Source organism: Vigna umbellata, chromosome 3 (genome assembly GCF_029865625.1).
Source record: "Vigna umbellata cultivar VRB3 chromosome 3, Vumbellata_1.0, whole genome shotgun sequence".
Taxonomy (NCBI): Eukaryota; Viridiplantae; Streptophyta; class Magnoliopsida; order Fabales; family Fabaceae; genus Vigna; species Vigna umbellata.
Genome location: NC_142167.1, coordinates 23,901,630 through 23,922,190, shown reverse-complemented (window position 1 = coordinate 23,922,190; position 20,561 = coordinate 23,901,630). Strand labels below are relative to the sequence as shown.

The following is a 20,561-nucleotide window of genomic DNA, read 5'->3' as shown; positions in this document are numbered from 1 at the left end:
TCTTAATTTAAAGTTATTTAACAATATAGAAATTTATGTTAAAATTTTCTAAGTAATATAAAATTCTTAAATCTTGAGAATAGGATAAATAAAAAGAAAAGGTCAAAAACTTAATCATTGTAGCTTTTTGGTGAAAATATAATTCATAGTTTTTGTACATAAACAATATAGTAGACAGCTAAGACACAGATTGTAGTTACAATTAAATGTTCTTCAGTAGCTTGTATATAAAGCTTCATTATACACTATTCCAGGTCCTAGCCACATTTTGGTAGTTTATGGTTCAGGTGTGGCCTTCCTTATAGTCTGTTTCCAAAAACTGCCAAAAAAGAAGTAAGCGTATTGCATGTGTCTATAATAGATAAAGCATAAACCTTCTATAAGATGTGTCACATTCTGAAAACAGCACAACAGTTGTCCAATTGAAGTTCCTCCAGTATTTTCTGTGTCATCTGAAGGTAGGAAGAGTGGCCTTCTATAAGATGTGTCACATCGACCTGCAAAGCAACAAAAAGAAAAAATGGCACCTTCAAGCAATAAATCCTTGCAAATAAATAGTTGCATTGAGCATAAAATGGAAAATAGCTTACATTCTCAATGCCATGAACATCAACAGATTGGATTCCAGCTAATCCTTTAGAGAATAAACTGTGCATTCAAAAAAAGATTGGAAATAAATACACGACCTTGTGGTCTTTGACTAGTGTGATTTGTAGCACGTCAAAAATTGATGGAAATCATGTATTTCCTTCCGGTTAGCACATACCTGGCACGGAAAGTTACACCTAACGTCCAGTCATTGGAAGAGTATGCATTCACAAACCTTCCGGCCACCATCTGCATGGTGGCACCATCATTAAATGCTAAACAATAAAAGTTCATGGATGGAATAATAAGAAAAATTGTTGAGAAGTTTTAGGTACCTTTCTAGCCTTCTCCCAGCTTTCGTCCGAAATTGAGATAGGTGCTCCAAGCAAAACAACCCTTTCCACTATTCCAGCTGCATAAGACAGCACGGTATGAAGAAATTATAAAGCAAACAATATGAATTTCCAATACACATGGGGGATTCCAGATTACCATTGTCTCCTTCGGAGTGAGCCAAAAATTGAAGACACTTGAAAATAACGCGGGCTCCCAGTGAAAAACCTACTAGTGTCACAGGCCTGGATCATACATAGAAAGCTACCAAATATATTACAATGAGGCAACATTATTGTCAACCTTTTGCAATTTAGATGGTGTCACCTGTTTCCTTGCAAGCCTGCCAACAGCACTTCAGAAAGCACCTTACCAGCCTTGTCTGATCTGCTTCAATAAAGACAAACCGAGGCTAAATATAATGTAAAAAAAATTAAATGGTCATAATATATATGGCTCACAACAAGATACTTTTCTCCCACGGTTTATACTTCCCACGACGTTAAAATTGTTTATAGTTGCCACGACGAAGACAAATTTGACATAATGGCAACTGAAACATTGATGTCCACAACCCAATTAACAAATTTGAATTCGGATTCATACGTATCAAAGTGTAGATGTATGCAATCTTTGCTACTTTAAAAAACCATCATAGCTTTACTAAATGGATACTACGTACCAAGAAAGGCACTTACCTGTCCACTGCAATTGCCCATTTGCTGTCAATAATATCAAATGTGGTAAGTAAAGCTGTTGGCCATGCTAGTGCTGTAACTAGTGAGCTTAATACTGTCATCATGGCACCATCTTTCATCAACCGAATCGCAATCTCTACAATATTATTAATCACCGAAACCTTAAGTTTGATGTCAAATCTATTTAATCATAACTCGAACATATAAAGGGGATTCAAAGAAACTACGTGAAGTAAGCCAGTCCCGGACGGCTGTGCTCAGTGCAATCAAATTTTTAGACTCATATTGGAGCACGTACCTATACGCACAGGTTGTTAGTATAAAATATTAGAAATACTAAGAATGTAAATTCAGGAAGAGGGTGTTTGATTCCATCAGAATCATATAACATTCAGTAAAATTAATAATTCATCAGAAGAAAGTTATTTACTGAAGAGGAGCACATAAGTTCTTACAAGACTTGAGTATTTACATAGCCTTCCCTAGTAGGTACGCGCTTTTATGAAAATAACCAATTAAAGATTGGGAATGAAGTTTTAGGAAAAACAAAATAAGCAAAAACCGATGAAAAAACTTGACCAAATTATCAAATAGTGTGAGAGAAATTTTGAAGTAATTGACTTCTGCTTGGCCCACAAAAAAAAAATGTATTAAAGGTGTATCTCAAGAAAAACAAAGCCACAAAGAGGAATCAAAGATAAACCTGCTTTTGACCACAGAAGAGCACATTGTAGAGGATTTTTTTCATACCTCTCCATGTTATCATTGAGACCTTCCCAAGGTTCTACGAAATCTTTCTCCTTAAATACTTGCCCAGAAATGGAGATTCTAACTGCTAGGTGCTGAAAATTGAAAATAGAGGTTTCGCTTCAAATTTCAACAATCATATTAGGGTATTTCACAATTAACTTCAATAAGATCCTCCTGGGTTCATCAAGTCAAGCACAATACAGAGTGCCTCCTAATGAACCTACCAAGTGTTCCTGATCCAGCCAACCCTGAAACTCCTAACTGTCAGAAGTAATCAGTATAATGTGATGACATTTTGGAACTTACTCCTTGATTAGTGCCTCCAACACTTTTTAACTCAAATTCATCTAGACTTCCAATTCTTGTTGCCATCTTACTACCAGTAAGGCTAGCTCCAGCAGCTGGATTACAAAAGAAGCAAGTCACTTAGCATTAATCCATGTACATTGAAAAACTAGAAAAGTCCCTTTTGCCTCAAATAATATAGGTTGGACGTATATTTTTAGTTGTTCGATGCTGAATGATTTCACAACGTATATAAACCAAATTTAGTTTTTACACCTCCAAATGATGCAGCCACAGCCACAGATCCAGCAGCAGATCCTGTAGCAGTTGCGGCAGCTGCAAATCCACTAGCTCCGATGGCAGGAACAAGACCTCCTAGCGCAGGAGCCAAAGCACCCAATCCATGGGCAATTGCCGGCGCAGCCAAGCCTGTCAAAGCATTTCAATGATTAAAATATTGCTATTATCTCACCTTACTTTGAGTTAGAAATGCAGTATCGGATACATGCCACCAGTTACAGCCATTAAGGCTCCTCCAGTTACAGCAGCTGCTCCTATGATACTTCCACGCTTCCATTTATCCAGGCTAGTTTCTGAACCTACAGATTCTTCTTCCTTAGCACCTTCTTTACTCGCTGAATTTATTATAGAAAAAGCAACCATAGCCTCCATTGCTTCCTGCAAAATATCACGAAGAAGGTAGACTTACAGAGCTGCCGGAAAACCAGCAAAGCATTGAGACATTCGAACATATACATCACATTATTAAAGAAAGAACTTTGTTTTGTGAAATTCACACATCACAAACATAACATACAAGATTCACATGTCACAAACGTAACATACAAATTATAATACCATATGGTGTTTGAAATGCAGGCTAATGTTCCAAGCACACAGACCATTTCAATCCATTCGACACCAAGCCATACAGAAAGCAACCGCAGAGCCACACGGTGACGAGCATCGTAGCCCTTCCTTGACTTGTCAGTGTCTGCCACACAAGCCGCAACTAGTGTGTACAGAACTGACACTTTCTTCTGGTAACCAATAAGGGTTGCCTCCTCTAAAGATTGTTCAAACGTTGCGATTTCTAGTGTACCAGAAGCTTTTTTCTTTTCAGACAGCATAGCTGAGCTCTCCATACTGTCACACATATCATCTTGGTTCCCAGTTTTCTGCCCACTTGGACAATGGGTAGCAGAAGTATCATTCAAGCTCAAAGCCGAGGCATCAACTGCTTTGGTCAACTCAGCTTCTTTCTTTGATTCACCACCTTCCTCTGATAGTAATGTCAACAACTGGAATGAAGCAACCATCATTTTATTGTTATATTTTAATTTTAACAAGAAAGAAAAGAAGCGATATGTAAGCCATGAAACATTTCTAATCCACAATATAGAAAATGAAAATGAAGGGAATGAACAACATACAGATCCAAGGTGATGTCTGAATTGAGAAGAGGAACAGGCAGTTTCCTTTATGCCCTGCCAGGAGTCCTCATCCACTTCAAGGAACCTGACAATTTTTATCATCATATTGTTATTACGAGTTTAATCCTGATACCACTTACACTTCTAATACGATATTTGGTAATTATTAAAAAAATCAATCATCATAATCATCATACACATAAATGCCAACAACCTATAATTTGATCAAACTACAACTTTTTAAAACTCTCCCTCGATTCTAATTAAGATGAATTCTCATAAATGGGTTCTTAATTTAATTCCAACAAGTATAGAAAGAAACTCGTAACAGAACAAAACAGAATTAAAGATTATATATATATAAAGAACAACCTGATAAGTTTAAGTTTTAAGAAGAATCAGAATTGACAAATAGAATAACCTATATATTCAATTATCATCTTACAACACAGAATCAAGACCCGTATATTACAACATTGATTTCCTTGTGTTTATTTATGAATACCTAAAAATTGGGCCGAGCAAATGAGAGTTCTGATTAAACCAGACTTCCGGGTCTTGAGTTTGAGAGTCGAGAGAAGTAGCCTTTGTTAGACGAATCTGAGAGTGGTGAAGTGCGAGAGCGAACAGAGAAGCTGCTGTGTGTCTACAAGTAGGTGACAAGATCGAGGTTCTTTCTTCCATCGTTTAAAACCAATGGATACCAAGGCGTGAATTGAACTGAAATGTGGATGCAATAATTACAATCTATCATCTCCCTACTTCTTCAAACACAAGAAAAAGAAACATGCAGTTTTTTTTAGATCAAAATGTAGACCTCACTGTTGCGATTTCCTTCACTTTTTCAAACTTCAGAATCGCTTCTGGCTTAGACGAATGAATGATAGGAAAGTGCTATTTCCTCTCGCACTAGCGGGAAACCATGTTGCTCGCCGTAACTGGAGCACGCTATCACCACCCGAAGGAAGGGCCCTCCTCTATTTCATTTTTCTTAAAAAATTATAATTTTTTTATTTTAAAAATAGTTTCTTTATAATTCTATTAAAATGACAATTATATTCTTTATCATTCTAATTACCACATTCATCTTTTTCGAGGGAAATTAGCTCTTAAATTAGAAGTTCTTAATTCCAAAAAAAAAGAAACTTTTCCGTTATCTAATTCAATCTACATATACTCTTACACAGTCACATTACACAGATAACATCATACTATAGTTTCCACACTAAAAACTAAGTAATAATTTATTTTGAACAGTAGAATTTTGAGAAAACAAAGAGATTCTGAAGATAACGATGACTATATACATGATGCATCATGGTAATTTCTGTTTATGTTGCGGATGAGGAATGGGAGCACCGTGACCTATTCCCCAATAACCAGTAGAAGGGTTCCAAATACCATAATCGTCTGCATCATAAAATCCATCACCTTCATCCATGTCATTGAGCTGTTCCGGTGTTGAAGATGATGATATCAGTGTTGTTGAGGACGTAGATATTATTGCATACATTCCTATCGTCACAACCACTACTATCTTAATCAACTTCAACAATATTTTAGAGGTCATGATTTTCGTTTGAATCATTGTTCTGTCCCACACAATTTCACTCATTTAACTGCTAAATGTAGTTTTTGCGTCACTCTAACAAAGTCTCATATTATAATGCTAATTTCTATCTGCCATAATTATAATTTTTAGTTCACGATTTTTCTTCTATTTTTTCTATTCTATTTTTTTTTCTTAAAACTATATCATATATTATAGGCATTATAATGTTATAGTAAAATTATTATTTACATTAAAAAATTATATGTATTTTAGATTTTTATACATATTCAAATTCAGGGATAATATTTTTTTACCTTTTTTTTTATAGTTTTTCTATCATTTTCGTGTAGTTTATACATTTGTGTTTATTCAAATGCATTCTGACTTTCTTTTCTGCTTTTCTCATTCATTTTCATGTTTTCTTTTACTCGTACAAATAAATAAATGTTAAAACTTCATGTTATCGATTAAATAATACTAAAACCTTAAAAAATCGGAATCCAATACTAACATATTATCTATCATGTTCAAATGTAACATATATAAAAGAAATTACAAGATCTTAAGACAAATATTATTTGTTTATCTTAAAATAGATGCTATAAATTCATAATAATAACTTCAATTTATTTAAGAGTGAGATAAAATAAACATACTTAGATTAAAATAAAAACATATATAAGAGGCTCAAAATATACTTAAATTTTTTAGAAACTATTATCCCTTGACAAAATTCTTTTGCTCACACTAAATGAATGATATATCATGATTCTTACATGTTCTTGCTATCCTTGCATGCTCTTGGTAGTAATCAGCTTATGAATAACTAATATGTTTTTTGGATGTTAGGGAGTAAATGCAACAACTAATATGCTTTCTGATTTAGTGAGGAAGCTTGATGATTATTTTGAGAGTTAAAGTTGTAAAACATTCACATGCACTCCAATTTAAAAATAACATAATTATATTCAAACTACATGGTAAGGGTGAAATGAAAAAAAAAAAAAAGTATCTGTGGTGTAATAATGCGAATAATTTAACATTTTAATAAATTGTACGAAATTATTAAATTATAAGTATTAGCTATATTAAATACATATAAAATTAAGATTAGGTCGCGTTGTCTTTATTGATGTATTTTGACAATTTAAAAAATAATAATAATTGATGTAAAATAAGGTTGATTAAAATTGAAAACCTTAAAATTTCACTTTATCTTAAAATGTAAAATATATCCACGTGATATAAAATAAATAAGTGTTTGATTTGTCAAAGAGAAGTGACATGTCGTAATATACTCTTAATATAATTTTAATTTAATAAGAACTCAACTTTATAATTCAAGAGTGATAGTTATATCCTTGTAAATATTAATAAAAGCTGCGGTTTTTTCAGTAGATACGGTATAACAAACTATTTTTTATGTAAGACGTATTAAAATAATTATTGTGGAATAGAAGTATTAAATTATTATAATGTTATTTTTTATTTAGTTATCTGATATCTAAGTTATCTTCAAATAATTGTGTGATTATAATGTAAAATTGATTAGGTTGGGCCAATAAAAGTGGCTCATGGAGTTCTTAATTCAGAATAATAGATTTGCAAGTTAATTATTTGATTTTATTTCTTACGAAGTCATTTTAGTTTATTAATGATAAAAGTTAATAAAACGTATATTATAAATAATATAATATCATTTTTTGGTAATAGAAAGCAATTAAAATCAATTAAAATTCCCATAACTTACACGAAGAGAAACAGTGTAGGGACTGAGGAGTGTCCTCTCTTTCTCTACGTGCGACGACGGAAGGCGGTCTGTAGACGGCGGGTGATTCAGAAGAAGGAAAGAACCAGTGCGGGGCAACAGAAGAAGAGTGAAACCCTAATCTCTAATCAGTAAGTTTTCTTCACTCTCGCACACCAAACCACCATTGTTTAGAGTTTTAAAAAATCTTCTCTTGGAACTCGCCAATTCGATTGCAAAATCGCGAGTTTAGCCGAGTTCAACTATTCTACCGACTTTATATCAAAATTGAGCTTGTTTATGAGTTGACTTATGTGTAGAAACGTAAACTCGTACTAGTTAACGAGTTAACTCGCAATATAATCATGAGTTAAAACTAGTAAAACAATTACTCACAGAAACAGAACTGAAAATTGGAAATTACTGAATGCTTATGAAACTGAAACAAAAATCTAGGATTAACTACTACTAAAATTTTAACAGAATTGAAAGAGATAGGGTAAGAAAGGTAGAACCAGGAAAGAACTGCAGCTATTAATACGTGGATGATGTGAGAACTGATATTAGTGCAGCAGACATGCTGCTTAGTAAAAAAAAATAATTAGATTTTCCAGCATCGATTTCACACCTTCTTCAATGAAATCTGCACCATTCAGTGAGCATTTGCAATCATCAAGGTTTATCAATTATTCATGTATGAATGAAGCTTATTTGTGATATTCACAAGGATGAATTTTATTGTGTGTTAAGTGGAAAAACTAAAAAAAATGTTCAGCACACCGAAATTTACGTCCAAATCAACTTATTACAAAGAAAATTTCCTAAGTTCATGATATACACAATGGACTTTGAACTTCAGCATGTAATCTTCAATTTGTTCCAGACTCTGGGTTCACCAATGGTTGAGCTGGAAGAGCACTTGATCTTTGGTGTACCAGTTCATTCGCAGTTGAAGCTAGCTGTCCTATTTGAGTCTGCAAATCCTGGATAGTTGCTTCGATGGAGGGATCAATTCTGCTGTTTTGTTGTTGTGCCACGTATCCTTGTGGCCTATCAAAAGCTGAGTATTAGGTGTAGGCCTAGGTACAGCTATGGTATTCTGGAAATACTGTGCGTGTGGTAGAGATGGATCTGCTGGAATGTAGTTTTGGTTAGGGATCCATCTCGGGTTGCCTTGCTGCTGATTCCCCTGCTGATTCTGGAAAATTCCAGCCACTAGTTGTGCATCCAAATTGGCTACATCTTGCAGCTGTGGGCGTTGGTCCGTGAAATGGTCATCTGCAGCACATAATCCGCAATGTAACCTACTGATTCAAGGCCATCTGCCCCATCATTGTAATTGTTGACTATAGTTGAATATACACATATGGTCCTCTGTTTATAATAGATGAAATATGGGCTAAGCCTAAAATACAAATAAGAAATAATAACAAACTAAAGATAAAAGATAAATATAAAATAAAGATAATATATCTCCTCAAGCTAGTGCATACAAATCGTATGTACCAAGCTTGTTACTAATATAATCCATAAAGACTTAGTGAAAATATATGCTTTTGCACTCGAGTGACACCAAATTGATAATGATTTGCAAGACGAGATAAAAGACGAAATACCAACCCAAAAGGCTCCCCCTAAGCAACAAATTTGGGAGGTTGCTCCATGTAAATCTCTTCTTGCAAATCATCATTGAGGAATGCCACCAGTGGATAAAGAGGTAATTGTTGGAGAGCCACCACGGGTATAAATAAACTAACAAAAACCATCTTTTTTCATGGGAAAAAAACATATATGAACGGGGCAAACGCAATGGTGACAAAAGAGAGGTCAAAAGAGATAGTAGCGGAAGAAGCTATGGATGAACAGGAGAGAGAAACTATAAAAATAAAAGATTCTCCAATCAAGACACCTGAAAAAGGAAAAAGAGCAACCTCGATGCTCCAGATAGCGGCCTGAGAGGAGACGGGACGTGCAACAACACACGATGAACGCGACCTCGACGCTCTAAATTATTACTAGACATGTCACCATGCACGACGGAAAAGGGAGCAAATCCATATCTTCAAAAGACCCTGAGAGCGCGTAGGAGCTTCAATGAAGGCGTCGTTAATGACATGGTGGTTGCTTGACCGAGACGATCAAAACCATGTGATCATCGATAGAAACTTGAACTCCGACAATAGCGGTAGACGACGGTGCCGCCGGCTGTAGTATATGGCGCCACCGCTCGTAGCAGTATATGGCACCACCGCCAGCAGCAGCGGATGTAGTGACAGAGACACCAATAACTTTTTTCCTCAAAAGAACTTAGCTCTAGATACCATGTTGAATATAGTGAAAAACTATATATGGGATTAATCTCCCTTGTGTTGAATATACACATATGGTCCTCTATTTATAATAGAAGAAATATGGGCTAAGCCTAAACTACAAATAAGAAATAATAACAAACAAACTAAAGATAAAAGATAAATATAAAATAAAGATAATATATCTAATAGTAATCAATTCCAAAGTTTTGTTGCCTATCTTCATATTATCTTCAGTCAACAAATTTTGTCCTTGAGTAGCATTTACTTCAAGCTCATGAACTCCCCTGATGGTACTTCCCCTAATGATGAACTGCTGGCTGTTTTCAGCTATGTTAGAAATCAAGTAACGGCCTGCAGCTGGTGTCTTATCCATGAACACCCCTCCACTAGCAGCATCAAGCAAATTCCTGTCAACCAAGGTCAATCCTTCGCAAAAGTATTGTAGTAAGAGCTGTTCACTAATTTGATGATTAGGACAGGTTGCACACAACTTGTTAAAACGTTCCTAATACTCCGAGAGGCTCTCTCCTTGTGATTGCTTAATTCCGCTGATTTCCTTTCTAAGATGCTGTCCTAGATGTTGGAAAGAGCTTCTCCGGAAATTTTCTCTTCATTTCTACCCATTCAGCTATGGGCTTTAGTTGAGAGAACAACAATGTTTTGGCTGCATTACATAGAGAGAAGGGAAATGCGTTCATTCGAACCACTTCTTCAGAAATGTTGGCCGGTTTCATGGTTGAGCATACAATGATGAACTCCATCGGGTGTTTATGCAGATCCTCTCCAATCATTCCATGAAACTTTGGTAATGATTGAATCAGTCCAGGTCTCAATTCGAAGCTAGCTGCTCCTTTATTCTGAGGAATCTGAATACACAAGGGTTGGTAACGAATATCCTATTGGCAAGCTCCATCAATGTTCTTTCCTGCTGTCAAGCCATCTCCTCACAGCTATCAATTATTGTTTCAGAAGGTGCAGTGAACTCTAAGTTCCTCTGATTCAGCTTAGCCTTTTTCTACAATCGCAAAGTTCTGTCAATCTCAGCGTCAAATTGGAACAATAGACCTGATTTCGACCTTGTCATGCATTCTTAAGCTCATCATAAACTGGTTAGCTCACACAAAAATACAGAGCAGCAGCAAAAAGAGAAAAATCATCATTTCTAAAATTTATAATCTTCAAACACACAACACTAACTCAAAAATCACTCAAATTTTTCTGTCAATCTCAGCGTCAAATTGGAACAATTGACCTGATTTCGACCTTGTCATGCATTCTTAAGCTCAAAATAAACTGGTTAGCTCACAGAAAAATACAGAGCAGCAGTAAAAAGAGAAAAATCATCATTTCTAAAATTTATAATCTTCAAACACACAACACACTAACTCAAAAATCACTCAAATTTTGCCTCTCCCCAGCAATGACGCCATTTGATAAACTCTTTTGTCACTAAGAATTTATGCAACATCGATTTCCTCACTTCTATAGTATGGTGTGAAACCAAAGATCAATCCTAGGAGAGACAAACTTGCTTTTTGCCTTTGAGTGTGTGCGTATGCAAATTGGAGGAAATCTAATTATACTAATCTAAACAAACTAAAATCAACCTAAAAAGAATACAAATCGTGTTAAGAGAACCTAAATGTAACTCTGATTAAATTCTTAAGTCAGAAAAACTAAGAAAACTATGAACTAGGTGTACTCAACTTCAACTTTCCTAAATGCACTAGAATGGAGTTTTTCACAATGTAGCTATCCTAACCTAACCTCTATGCTTAAATTAACTCAATTACACTACTTAAACTAGATACAAACCTATATGTCCAAGGAATGATTGAAGTCTTATAAGAATATCTAGTGATTTTGTGAGAGGAAACGAGTTATTTAATATTTTGCTGGGTATAGTATTTGTCTTATAATTACCTATTTCCAGAAATATCATTCCGGAATATCTTGTTCCCGAGTACTTAACATTCTTCATCAAAACAAATGCAACAATTTTCGTTCCCTGACAATTTTAGGCAACTTATTTGCTTTTGGAATAGATGGAGGCCAAATTTTTTCGCTTTCTCAAGATTGTGGGTGTTGGATACAAAGCCAGAGCTGAAGCTGCAGGTCGTCTATTGTATCTCAAATTGGGGTACAGCCATGAGGTGGAATTAGCTGTCCCTCCTGCTGTCCGAGTTTTTTGCTTCAAGAACAATGTAATTTGCTGTACAGGAATTGACAAACAAAGAGTGCACCAGTTTGCAGCCACTGTTCGGACCTGTAAGCCTCCTGAAGTTTACAAAGGCAAGGGTATAATGTATGTTGATGAAGTTATCAAGAAAAAACAAGGAAAGAAGTCTAAATAGTCATATAATCTTTAGGTGATTTCGTGAAGTCTAGACTGAGATGTACATTGGCTACACTCTGTCTGCACAAATTGCTATGATTAGCTCTAGCCTTCAAACAATTTTAGTGTTGGAATCCTTGAACATTATGGTAATAATTTATTTGCTTTGAAATAACTATAATTTCTTGTTTCAGTAGGATTGATATGTACTTTTAGAGTTTATCTTACTTTGCTGAGACATTTTGTCTAAGAATATAACATTACTTTGAAAGGCTCGTTTTCTTTTCTTCCTTCTGATGGTTAAAATTATTATAGGATGGCTCGTCTTAATTTTAACCTCACCTCTTTCCCATTTTCCTCTACACAGTTTTATTTTGCTTTATTTTTTATAATTAAAAGCTCTCTTGTCCAAATTTTTACCCATGATTTATAACTAACTTCAATTTTATTTTAGATATGTGCGCATTGTAACGGTTTATTTTGATGTTAACAACGTGGTTAAATGCCTATATTGTGCTCTAGGCTTTTAATGTAAAGAAGCTTGTTGTGCTGGACGAATCCACCATAGAAATAATCTGTAAGGAATCTGAATGATCTTTTCAATTTTGTTATCCCACGTAGAGGCTGGATTATTTTCGCCTGAGAAAACAAAGAGATTCTGAAGATAGCGATGACTATATACATCATGGTGATTTCTGTTTATGTTGTTGAGGAATGGGAGCACCCTGGCCTATTCACCAATTACGTCTGCATCATAAAATCCATCACCTTCATTCATGTTACTAAGCTGTTCCGGTGTTGAAGATGGTGATATCAGTGTTGTTGAGGATGTGGATATTATCGCATACATTCCTATCGTCACAACCACTACTGTCTTAATCAACTTCAACAATACTTTTGAGGTCATGATGATTTTCGTTTGAATCATTGTTCTGTCCCACACAATCCACTCATTTAACTGTTAAATGTAGTTTTTGCGTCACTCATTTAACCTCATTATAATGCTAATTTCTATCTACCATAATTATAGTTCACGATTTTTCTTCTATTTTTTCTATTCTTTTTTTCTTAAAACTATATATCATATATTATAGGCACTATAATGTTACAGTAAAATTGTTATTTACATTATAATAGGATAATATGATCACATGAAAATATGATCAAGACACAAAATTATGATATATACCTTTTCATAGTGTCAGTTCATTTTGACGACGAGGAAGTTTAATGGAGAGACACAATATTAATGAAATCTGAATTTAACACAGAATTAATATCACCCTCAATCCAAAACATTAAGATAATTGATTAATGTGTTTTCACTGTTGATATTTTACTTTTTCATTTATATTAATGTAAAACTTAGATTCACTTAAATTTTGACAATTTGAGCTAAGTAAATATTTTACTGAGTAAATTATTTGACAAAAATTGAGAGAAAATTTAAATCTTCAATTTTGATTGTTTTTCAATTTTAAAAAAGAAAGGAGAAAAGATATCCAAATATATTTTTTTCAATAATTTATTTCATAAAATATGTTAATTAATTTTAATATACAACCAAAATAAATATTAACGTATTTATTAAAGATTGAGAGTGCGGAATTAAAATAACATTCCATAAGATGAGTTATAAAAGAACTACTTTATTGACTGTTTGATAGATAAAATATGACGTAAACAATTGTGTATATATTGTATACTATAGATTGAGAATAATATTGTATGCATAGATTGGGATAGTACTGGTATTTGTTGGTTTATGAGGTATAGAAAGATAAATTATTTTCTTACAACTTAACAAGTACTTGATAATCCATTTTTAAGGGTATATATCATTTTTGAAAAAATTATTTATTAGAAAAAGATAAAAGTAAAATAATTAATATAAAATGGGTATAAAAATTTGTTTATCAGGGCAAGTAAAAGAATTGTTAATTTAAGTAAGATTATTAATTAACGTTTAAGATCAACTTAACTCGTTTTCGTATAATAAGTTATGTATGGATTATGGAGGCTCTAACAAAAATATTAAAAAAAGGGAAAAATTAGTGGCACGTGTCAGAGAGGGGGTGACATTGACACGTGAAGATGAGAAAGATTTTGATTGAGGGTCAAAATAGTGAATGAACTTGAAAATTTTAGCGGGGTTAACGTAACTGTTTTATGTCTGGCCGGTGGGTGCGGAATCCAGAAGCGTGGAAAAGAACACAACGGTTTTGCCATCCATTACCAAACCTGTTCTGCTGTCTCTCTTCCTCCTCTCCGTTCTCTCTTTCTCTGGTCACCGCCGGTGACAAGGATGCAGAGAATGGTAATTCTGTTTATTTCATCATCCACATTTTTGTATTAATTGAATACAATCAATTGTTGATTTGCTTCCCAGACATTTCATTATTGCGTGGTTTTGTCTTTCTATCTGTAGGGTTGAGACGCTGTGTTTAGGAGTGCTAAGTGCGTTTCTCGTGGATGGTGAAGACGAGAGACAGACCGTCCATGGCGGACGCCAGAGAGGAGCGGGGGAACTTTGCACTTTCAAATGCTGAGGAAGAGAGGATCTTCGTTTCGATCAGAGTAAGACCTTTGAACGAGAGAGAAAGAGCGAGGCACGATGTGTCTGATTGGGAATGTGTTTCTACCAACACCATCAAATTCAAGAACAACGGCCATGCAGAGCAGCGTCCTCTGTCAATGGATACATATACCTTTGGTGAGAAACATGAAGCTGCTACTTCTTCCATGTCCATGTGTAGCCTATACTGACATCATTAGGCTTCACGTGAATCGTTATAATTTATGGATTTTTGAATTTTTTTTTTCACAATTTGATATCTCAGTTTTCCGGGTATTTGTAATCTCTGTCACAATATTATTATTTAATCTGATGGTGTATTGGAAACAGACAGGGTGTTTGGGGAAAAGTGCAGTACAAAGCAGGTGTATGAAGAAGGGATTAAGGACGTTGCCCTTTCTGTAGTTAGGGGTGTCAACTGTGAGTAATCTTCTTCATGTTTGATGATTCCTGATTGTGTAATGTGTTTATTGCTGTATTGGCTGGTGGTTTCTTTTTTTCTTTTAAGGGGTTTCTCATTGGTGAAATGTAATCAGCTAGCATTTTCGCATACGGGCAAACAAGTAGTGGAAAGACGCACACAATGACCGGCATTACTGAATATGCAGTAAGGGATATATGAATACATAGAGAAGGTATAGAACAATTCAAATCCTGGTCTCATCTTGCAATGAAATGGATAGTGTTGTTCTTCGATAGCTGCCGAAAGGTTGACATCTCTTGTTACGTTTCAGCATAAAGACAGAGAATTTGTAGTCAAATTCTCTTCCATGGAGATCTATAATGAAGCTGTTAGAGATCTTCTCAATGCAGGTTCTACTTCACTGAGAATTCTAGACGATCCAGAGGTAAGTTGGGTGGTATAATTTGATTGCTCTGTTGAAGAGTTCCTTGCTTAGTTCTTTTGAATGATTGAGAATATATGCGCCTCAAACAGAAAGGGACAGTTGTGGAGAAACTTACGGAAGAGACACTGATAGATAGGGGACAGTTACAGCGACTCCTTTCGATATGTGCAGGTATTGGGTGCTCAATTACTATATTGTTTTACGATTTACAGCTTTATAGGCTTTCCGGTGCTCTACTTCAAGCCATATATGCGTGTGTTCTTGCAGCTGAAAGGACAACGGAAGAGACAGCGATGAACGAAGCTAGCTCCAGATCTCACCAAATTATTCGATTGGTATTTCTTTTATCGTTAAATTGCTTAGTAATTGAGATAATTATTCTCATTTTATTCCTAAATTTTCTCAAAATGATTATTCCTGCAGACAGTTGAAAGTAATCCTCGTGATTATGCAGACGTCGCAAGATCTGGAGCTCTATTCGCCAGTGTGGTATGATCTTTGTCCTATCCCACATATATTATTGTAGGATTGTCTCTGTTTGTTAATTGACTCGTAGATGAAATGAACAAGATTTGGTTTCTTTTGTACAGAATTTTGTTGATCTAGCAGGAAGTGAACGTGCTGCTCAAACATTGTCAGCTGGTACAAGATTGAGAGAAGGCAGCCACATAAATCGTAGTTTACTGAGCCTTGGAACTGTAATCCGTAAACTAAGGTATAATTTACTCCTACGTACTAATTTAAAATTTGGGTAATTATACCTAATTGCTTTAATAAATTAGGTGATATATGATAGGTGATATAGCTCAACATGATTAGTCCGAAAAATGACCACATAAAGTATGTACCAAGATCCATCAGATTAAACTAAAGGCACGATAGCTAGATTCTTATATCTTTGAATGTGGTCACTGGTTTGATGATGATTATGTACATGGATCCGATCCATGAAGTCCGGCCCGTGGACAATGTTCTAATGAATCACTCTTTATGGAAAAAAGAAAAACAATAGACGGTATCTCATAAAGCAATCATTGTACTTGAGGCCACTCTCCCATCTTTTTGGGACATGAACACCGTGATAATAGAGATTTCCAAAGGAAAAAGAGAAAAGAATTTATATGATCAGTGATCCAGTCTGATAGTAGAGATCTAGGGAAAAATAAAACAGTTACTCTAATTTTATATTTTATTGCTTCTTATTCTCTTTAAGTTTGTTCGCCATGCAAAGACAGGATCTTGATACAGTTCATTGAAACTGCTGCTTAAATATGCTTATTCAAATAAACGAAAATTAAAAGAATTAAATAATTTTTTATATAAAAAACAATGCGTCTCCCGAATTTATTTCAAAAATGTTATGACTGAAATATATCTAAATTTTAAATTTGTCTATTTTGTTGAATACCTGGTCTCAAGTTGGACATTGTAAACTTAATTCAATTTGCGTAAATAATCTATTAGTTTGGGCATGACTAATTTTTTTCTAGTATAGAAGGATATATTAGCTTAATAAAAATATCGGATGAGGACTAAAATATATTGGTAGAAGCTAAACTTGATCAACGAATCACTTGACTTAAAATCTAAAAGTATTTGTTTTGATTCATCTTTTGACTTGGATATTCCTGGCCAACGTTTTTATCAATGAAAGTTCTCTTATTTTAAAGTTCCTTCTATCTTTTTTTCTTCACTTTGTTAATTCATCAATTGCATTTTTTAGTATAAAACCCTAAATACTAAAATATAATTATTGTATGCAGCAAGGGAAGAAATGAACACGTACCTTACAGAGACTCTAAGCTTACTCGCATTTTACAGAACTCCTTAGGTGGCAATGCCAGAACAGCGATCGTTTGTACCATTAGTCCTGCAAGGAGCCATAGTGAGCAATCAAGAAATACTCTGCTTTTCGCTGGTTGCGCAAAACAGGTGACTACTAATGCTCGGGTCAATCAAGTGACGTCAGACAAGGTTTTGGTAAAACAACTGCAAAAGGAATTGGCCAGATTGGAGAATGAGTTAAGGAACTCCACGCCAAATACCATCTTACTCAAGGAGAAAGAACTCCAAATTCAAAAGGTGAGGGCAGATTCAATAAGTTGAGTTCTTTTGTTTTAATCTGTTAGTTTGGTTGCGGGTCATTTATATCGTTTTAATATTTTTAGTTTTTTTTTTCAATTTAAAATAAGTATCTTTTTAAATTTTCAAATTAATATTAATCTTTTATTCTTTAAAACTTGAAAAAAAATTAATCTTTTTTATCCAGACGTCTTGTACGTACCTAAACACGTAATTATAGTGAATACTTAATCAAAAATATTTATTATACACGTTAAAAATATATAACAATATTTAAAAAGATTAAAATGATATATTTTAAATTACAAAATTAAAAAATTAATTTAAATTTATAGAACCAAAAAAAATTATATACGAAGGATATTCAATTGAATTATATTTTCCAGCAAGTTGAATATTATACTTTTTGTAGTTAAAGATAATTTATTCCATGGTTTTGCTGGGACAAAAAATAAATAGCCTGAACGCCTACGTCATGACCATTTCTTTCAGCTATGAACCATAATAAGAGTAGTTTCATTTTATATATATATATATATACATATACACATATATACATACGAGAAAATTGATGGATATGATTCATAAATTAATTGTTTAAATATACGATGACTAGATAAAAAGGAGTTTTTGAGTTCAATTATATATAATTAACTTTTAGAATAATAATATTTTGATAATATGTTTTTGATAATATTTTAATATTATTTATTTGTTATCGCGTGATTAATTTATGTTATTGATTATGATTATTATTATTATTATTTTTAAGTAATTTTCTATATGTTAAAATTTTAGTGTTGAGCGTTCTAATTTTGATAATTTTTATTCAGTTTATCCTGTTTTACTCACATGATTCGAAAGCATGCAGATGGAACAAGTGATCAGTGAGTTGACTCGGGAACGTGATCTCTTTCAATCTTCTGCTCAAAATAAGCTTCAGTCTGCTGAAAAAGATCAACCTCTAAGAGTAGGCAAACATTCAGCCTCTGAATTGTCAGGAGCTAATAATTTCCTTCGCAGGATGGACAGCGCATCTGAGAATCTTGACATAACAACAACCAGTTTACAGCATACTGGAAATTCTGATGACGACTTTCTTTTGGATGGCAGTTCTCCAACGTTTGTTGGGCCTGATCCGTGTCAGGGTTGGGAGGAGATGGCCAGCAGAGCTGCTGAACCTGATGATGACTGCAAGGAAGTTCCATGTATTGAAGTAAAAGAAGTGGAAACAGACAATAAAATAGATGTTAAATCATCCTCAGGGAATGAGCGGTTAAATCCTGCTGTCGTAGATAATACTAACAACCTTAATGTGGACCTCCTAAAGGAACCCAGTGGGTCTTCTACTCAAATAGATAAGGTGGATCAGGAATCTTCAAAACATCCTCACATAAGTAATTTGCAGCAGAAACCTGTCACACCTCAACTCAAGGAGCCGGAAAAGGTATCCGGCATATTCCCAACTGAGGTTGAAAGGGAAAGCTCTAATAGTTCGGTTTGCTATGAGGACAAGCTACCCGAATCAAAGTTCCAAGCCACAGAAAGAAAGTCTTCCAGAGAAAGATCTTTAATTCAAGAGAGGAAGGCTTCAGTTGAAGACGTAGAATCCCTTTGGGATTCTGATGCGGAGGATACTTCCAGCGTCCTCAATTTTGTTGTAGGAATGAACGAAAGGGCTAGGCAAAAGCCACTGGACGAGGGCATGGATGATATTATGGTAAGCACCAGACGCACCCACTAAACACATACTCTAATGCTGTCTGTCCATTTTGCTATACTACTCCAATAATTCTAAATTTTATTTTATTTTATCAGGTACGAGCAAGAGCATCTGGAACCGATAAACGTATGAACAGAGTCAGAGGTGTCAGTTTCAGCGGAACTCCGGCGCCTTGGAATTTTGAGACGCAGCTGAGAGATACAATTCAACTTTGGGATGCATGTAATATACCCTTGGTACATAGGTCCTATTTTTTTCTTCTCATCAAAGGCGAAATTTCGGATGCAGTGTACTTTGATGTAGAGCTCAGACGTTTGTCTTTCTTAAAGGACACGTTTTTTAGCGCAACAAACAGTACAGGACATGGTTCGGATGTCACACCTAATTCAAGGTAAAATATTTTTGTTTGATTAGAGTTTAAACATGCAATTCGCATTTATCTTTGCCAATATTATCAATCAGATTGGTTGATTCTCATTGTGACAGGGCACTCCCCTGCATGTGACTTATTTTTGTTGATGCAAGACATTTTGTGTCTATGTAGTCTTCACATTTTTTGAGATGAAATTTTATAATTTTTTTCTTCTTAGTGGAATGTTTAAAGGACTGGTTAGATCATAGATGTCGAGAATTAATTCGAAGCAAATACATCACAATGGGGATTATATAGTAAAACTGGATATTATTAACATACTCATGCTTGTGTAAGGCTAAAAAGATACTGAAAATATGAAGCTCTTAATCATCCCATGTGAAACTTTACATCAATAGTACTGTAAAAATATTTGTCATAATATTTCATTTTGTTTTTGTCCTTTTTACTACCAGTTTGATGGCACTGAATCGTGAGAGGAAAATGCTAAGCAAGCAAGTGCATAAGAAGTTTTCGTGGAAGGAAAGAAACGAACTTTACGTGAAGTGGGGTGTGGACTTGAAATCTAAGCACAGAAGTGTACAGTTGGCATGGTGCTTATGGACGAATACAAAAGATTTGAACCACGTAAGGGAAAGTGCAGCACTTGTTGCGAAGCTGGTTGGTTTTATAAACTCGGGTGAGGCCTCAAGGAAAATATTTGGATTAAGCTTCTTATCCCGCTGGAAGCCCTAGGAATCCCATACTCCCAATGACACATCATCTCAATTTTTTGTTCAGTCTTTTCTTTCCCTCTTCCCACTGACATCTGAGAAAACCATGAATAGTGGGATACAAAAAAAAAAAAGAAATATCATTTGTAAGAAATCCGGATGATATTCAGCAAGAGAAATTGAAATGATACCAATAATATTTATGGAAAAAAGA

The 20,561-nt window shown here is 34.5% G+C and overlaps 3 protein-coding genes across 4 annotated transcripts in view; 1 reads left to right on the top strand and 2 right to left on the bottom strand.

Moving 5' to 3' along the window:
- Positions 1–58: 58 nt before the first annotated feature.
- LOC148202011 (transmembrane and coiled-coil domain-containing protein STS1-like) lies at positions 59–5,669 on the bottom strand. Of its 2 annotated transcripts, none has more exons than XM_088110662.1 (16): positions 4,905–5,669; positions 4,593–4,807; positions 4,088–4,172; positions 3,557–3,955; positions 3,164–3,332; positions 2,931–3,083; positions 2,676–2,770; positions 2,370–2,461; positions 1,847–1,917; positions 1,620–1,755; positions 1,249–1,308; positions 1,081–1,166; positions 924–1,000; positions 767–837; positions 591–648; positions 59–497 (listed from the first exon to the last, which is right to left on the bottom strand). In XM_088110662.1, the coding sequence occupies exons 2-16, from the start codon at positions 4,769–4,771 to the stop codon at positions 390–392; spliced, it is 1,839 nt and encodes a 612-aa protein (XP_087966788.1). In that variant the 5' UTR covers positions 4,772–4,807; positions 4,905–5,669; the 3' UTR covers positions 59–389. The 2 variants fall into 2 exon arrangements, with proteins under 2 accessions (XP_087966788.1, XP_087966789.1); XM_088110663.1 differs by having other exon boundaries at positions 4,910–5,669.
- An 8,646-nt stretch (positions 5,670–14,315) lies between these two features.
- On the top strand, positions 14,316–20,369 carry LOC148202010 (kinesin-like protein KIN-7C). The gene is given in 13 exon segments (XM_088109930.1): positions 14,316–14,746; positions 14,939–15,028; positions 15,145–15,223; positions 15,225–15,243; positions 15,343–15,456; positions 15,546–15,627; positions 15,724–15,791; positions 15,880–15,945; positions 16,047–16,171; positions 17,220–17,538; positions 18,410–19,258; positions 19,357–19,652; positions 20,090–20,369. Coding segments are annotated over 13 exon segments (2,628 nt in total). The 5' UTR covers positions 14,316–14,505.
- A 41-nt stretch (positions 20,370–20,410) lies between these two features.
- Positions 20,411–20,561, bottom strand: part of LOC148202009 (uncharacterized) — a 6,197-nt gene continuing 6,046 nt past the window's right edge. Inside the window, exon 6 of the mRNA XM_088109506.1 lies at positions 20,411–20,442. Coding sequence (XP_087965632.1) covers positions 20,411–20,442 — 32 coding nt within the window. The remainder of the gene's footprint in view (positions 20,443–20,561) is intronic.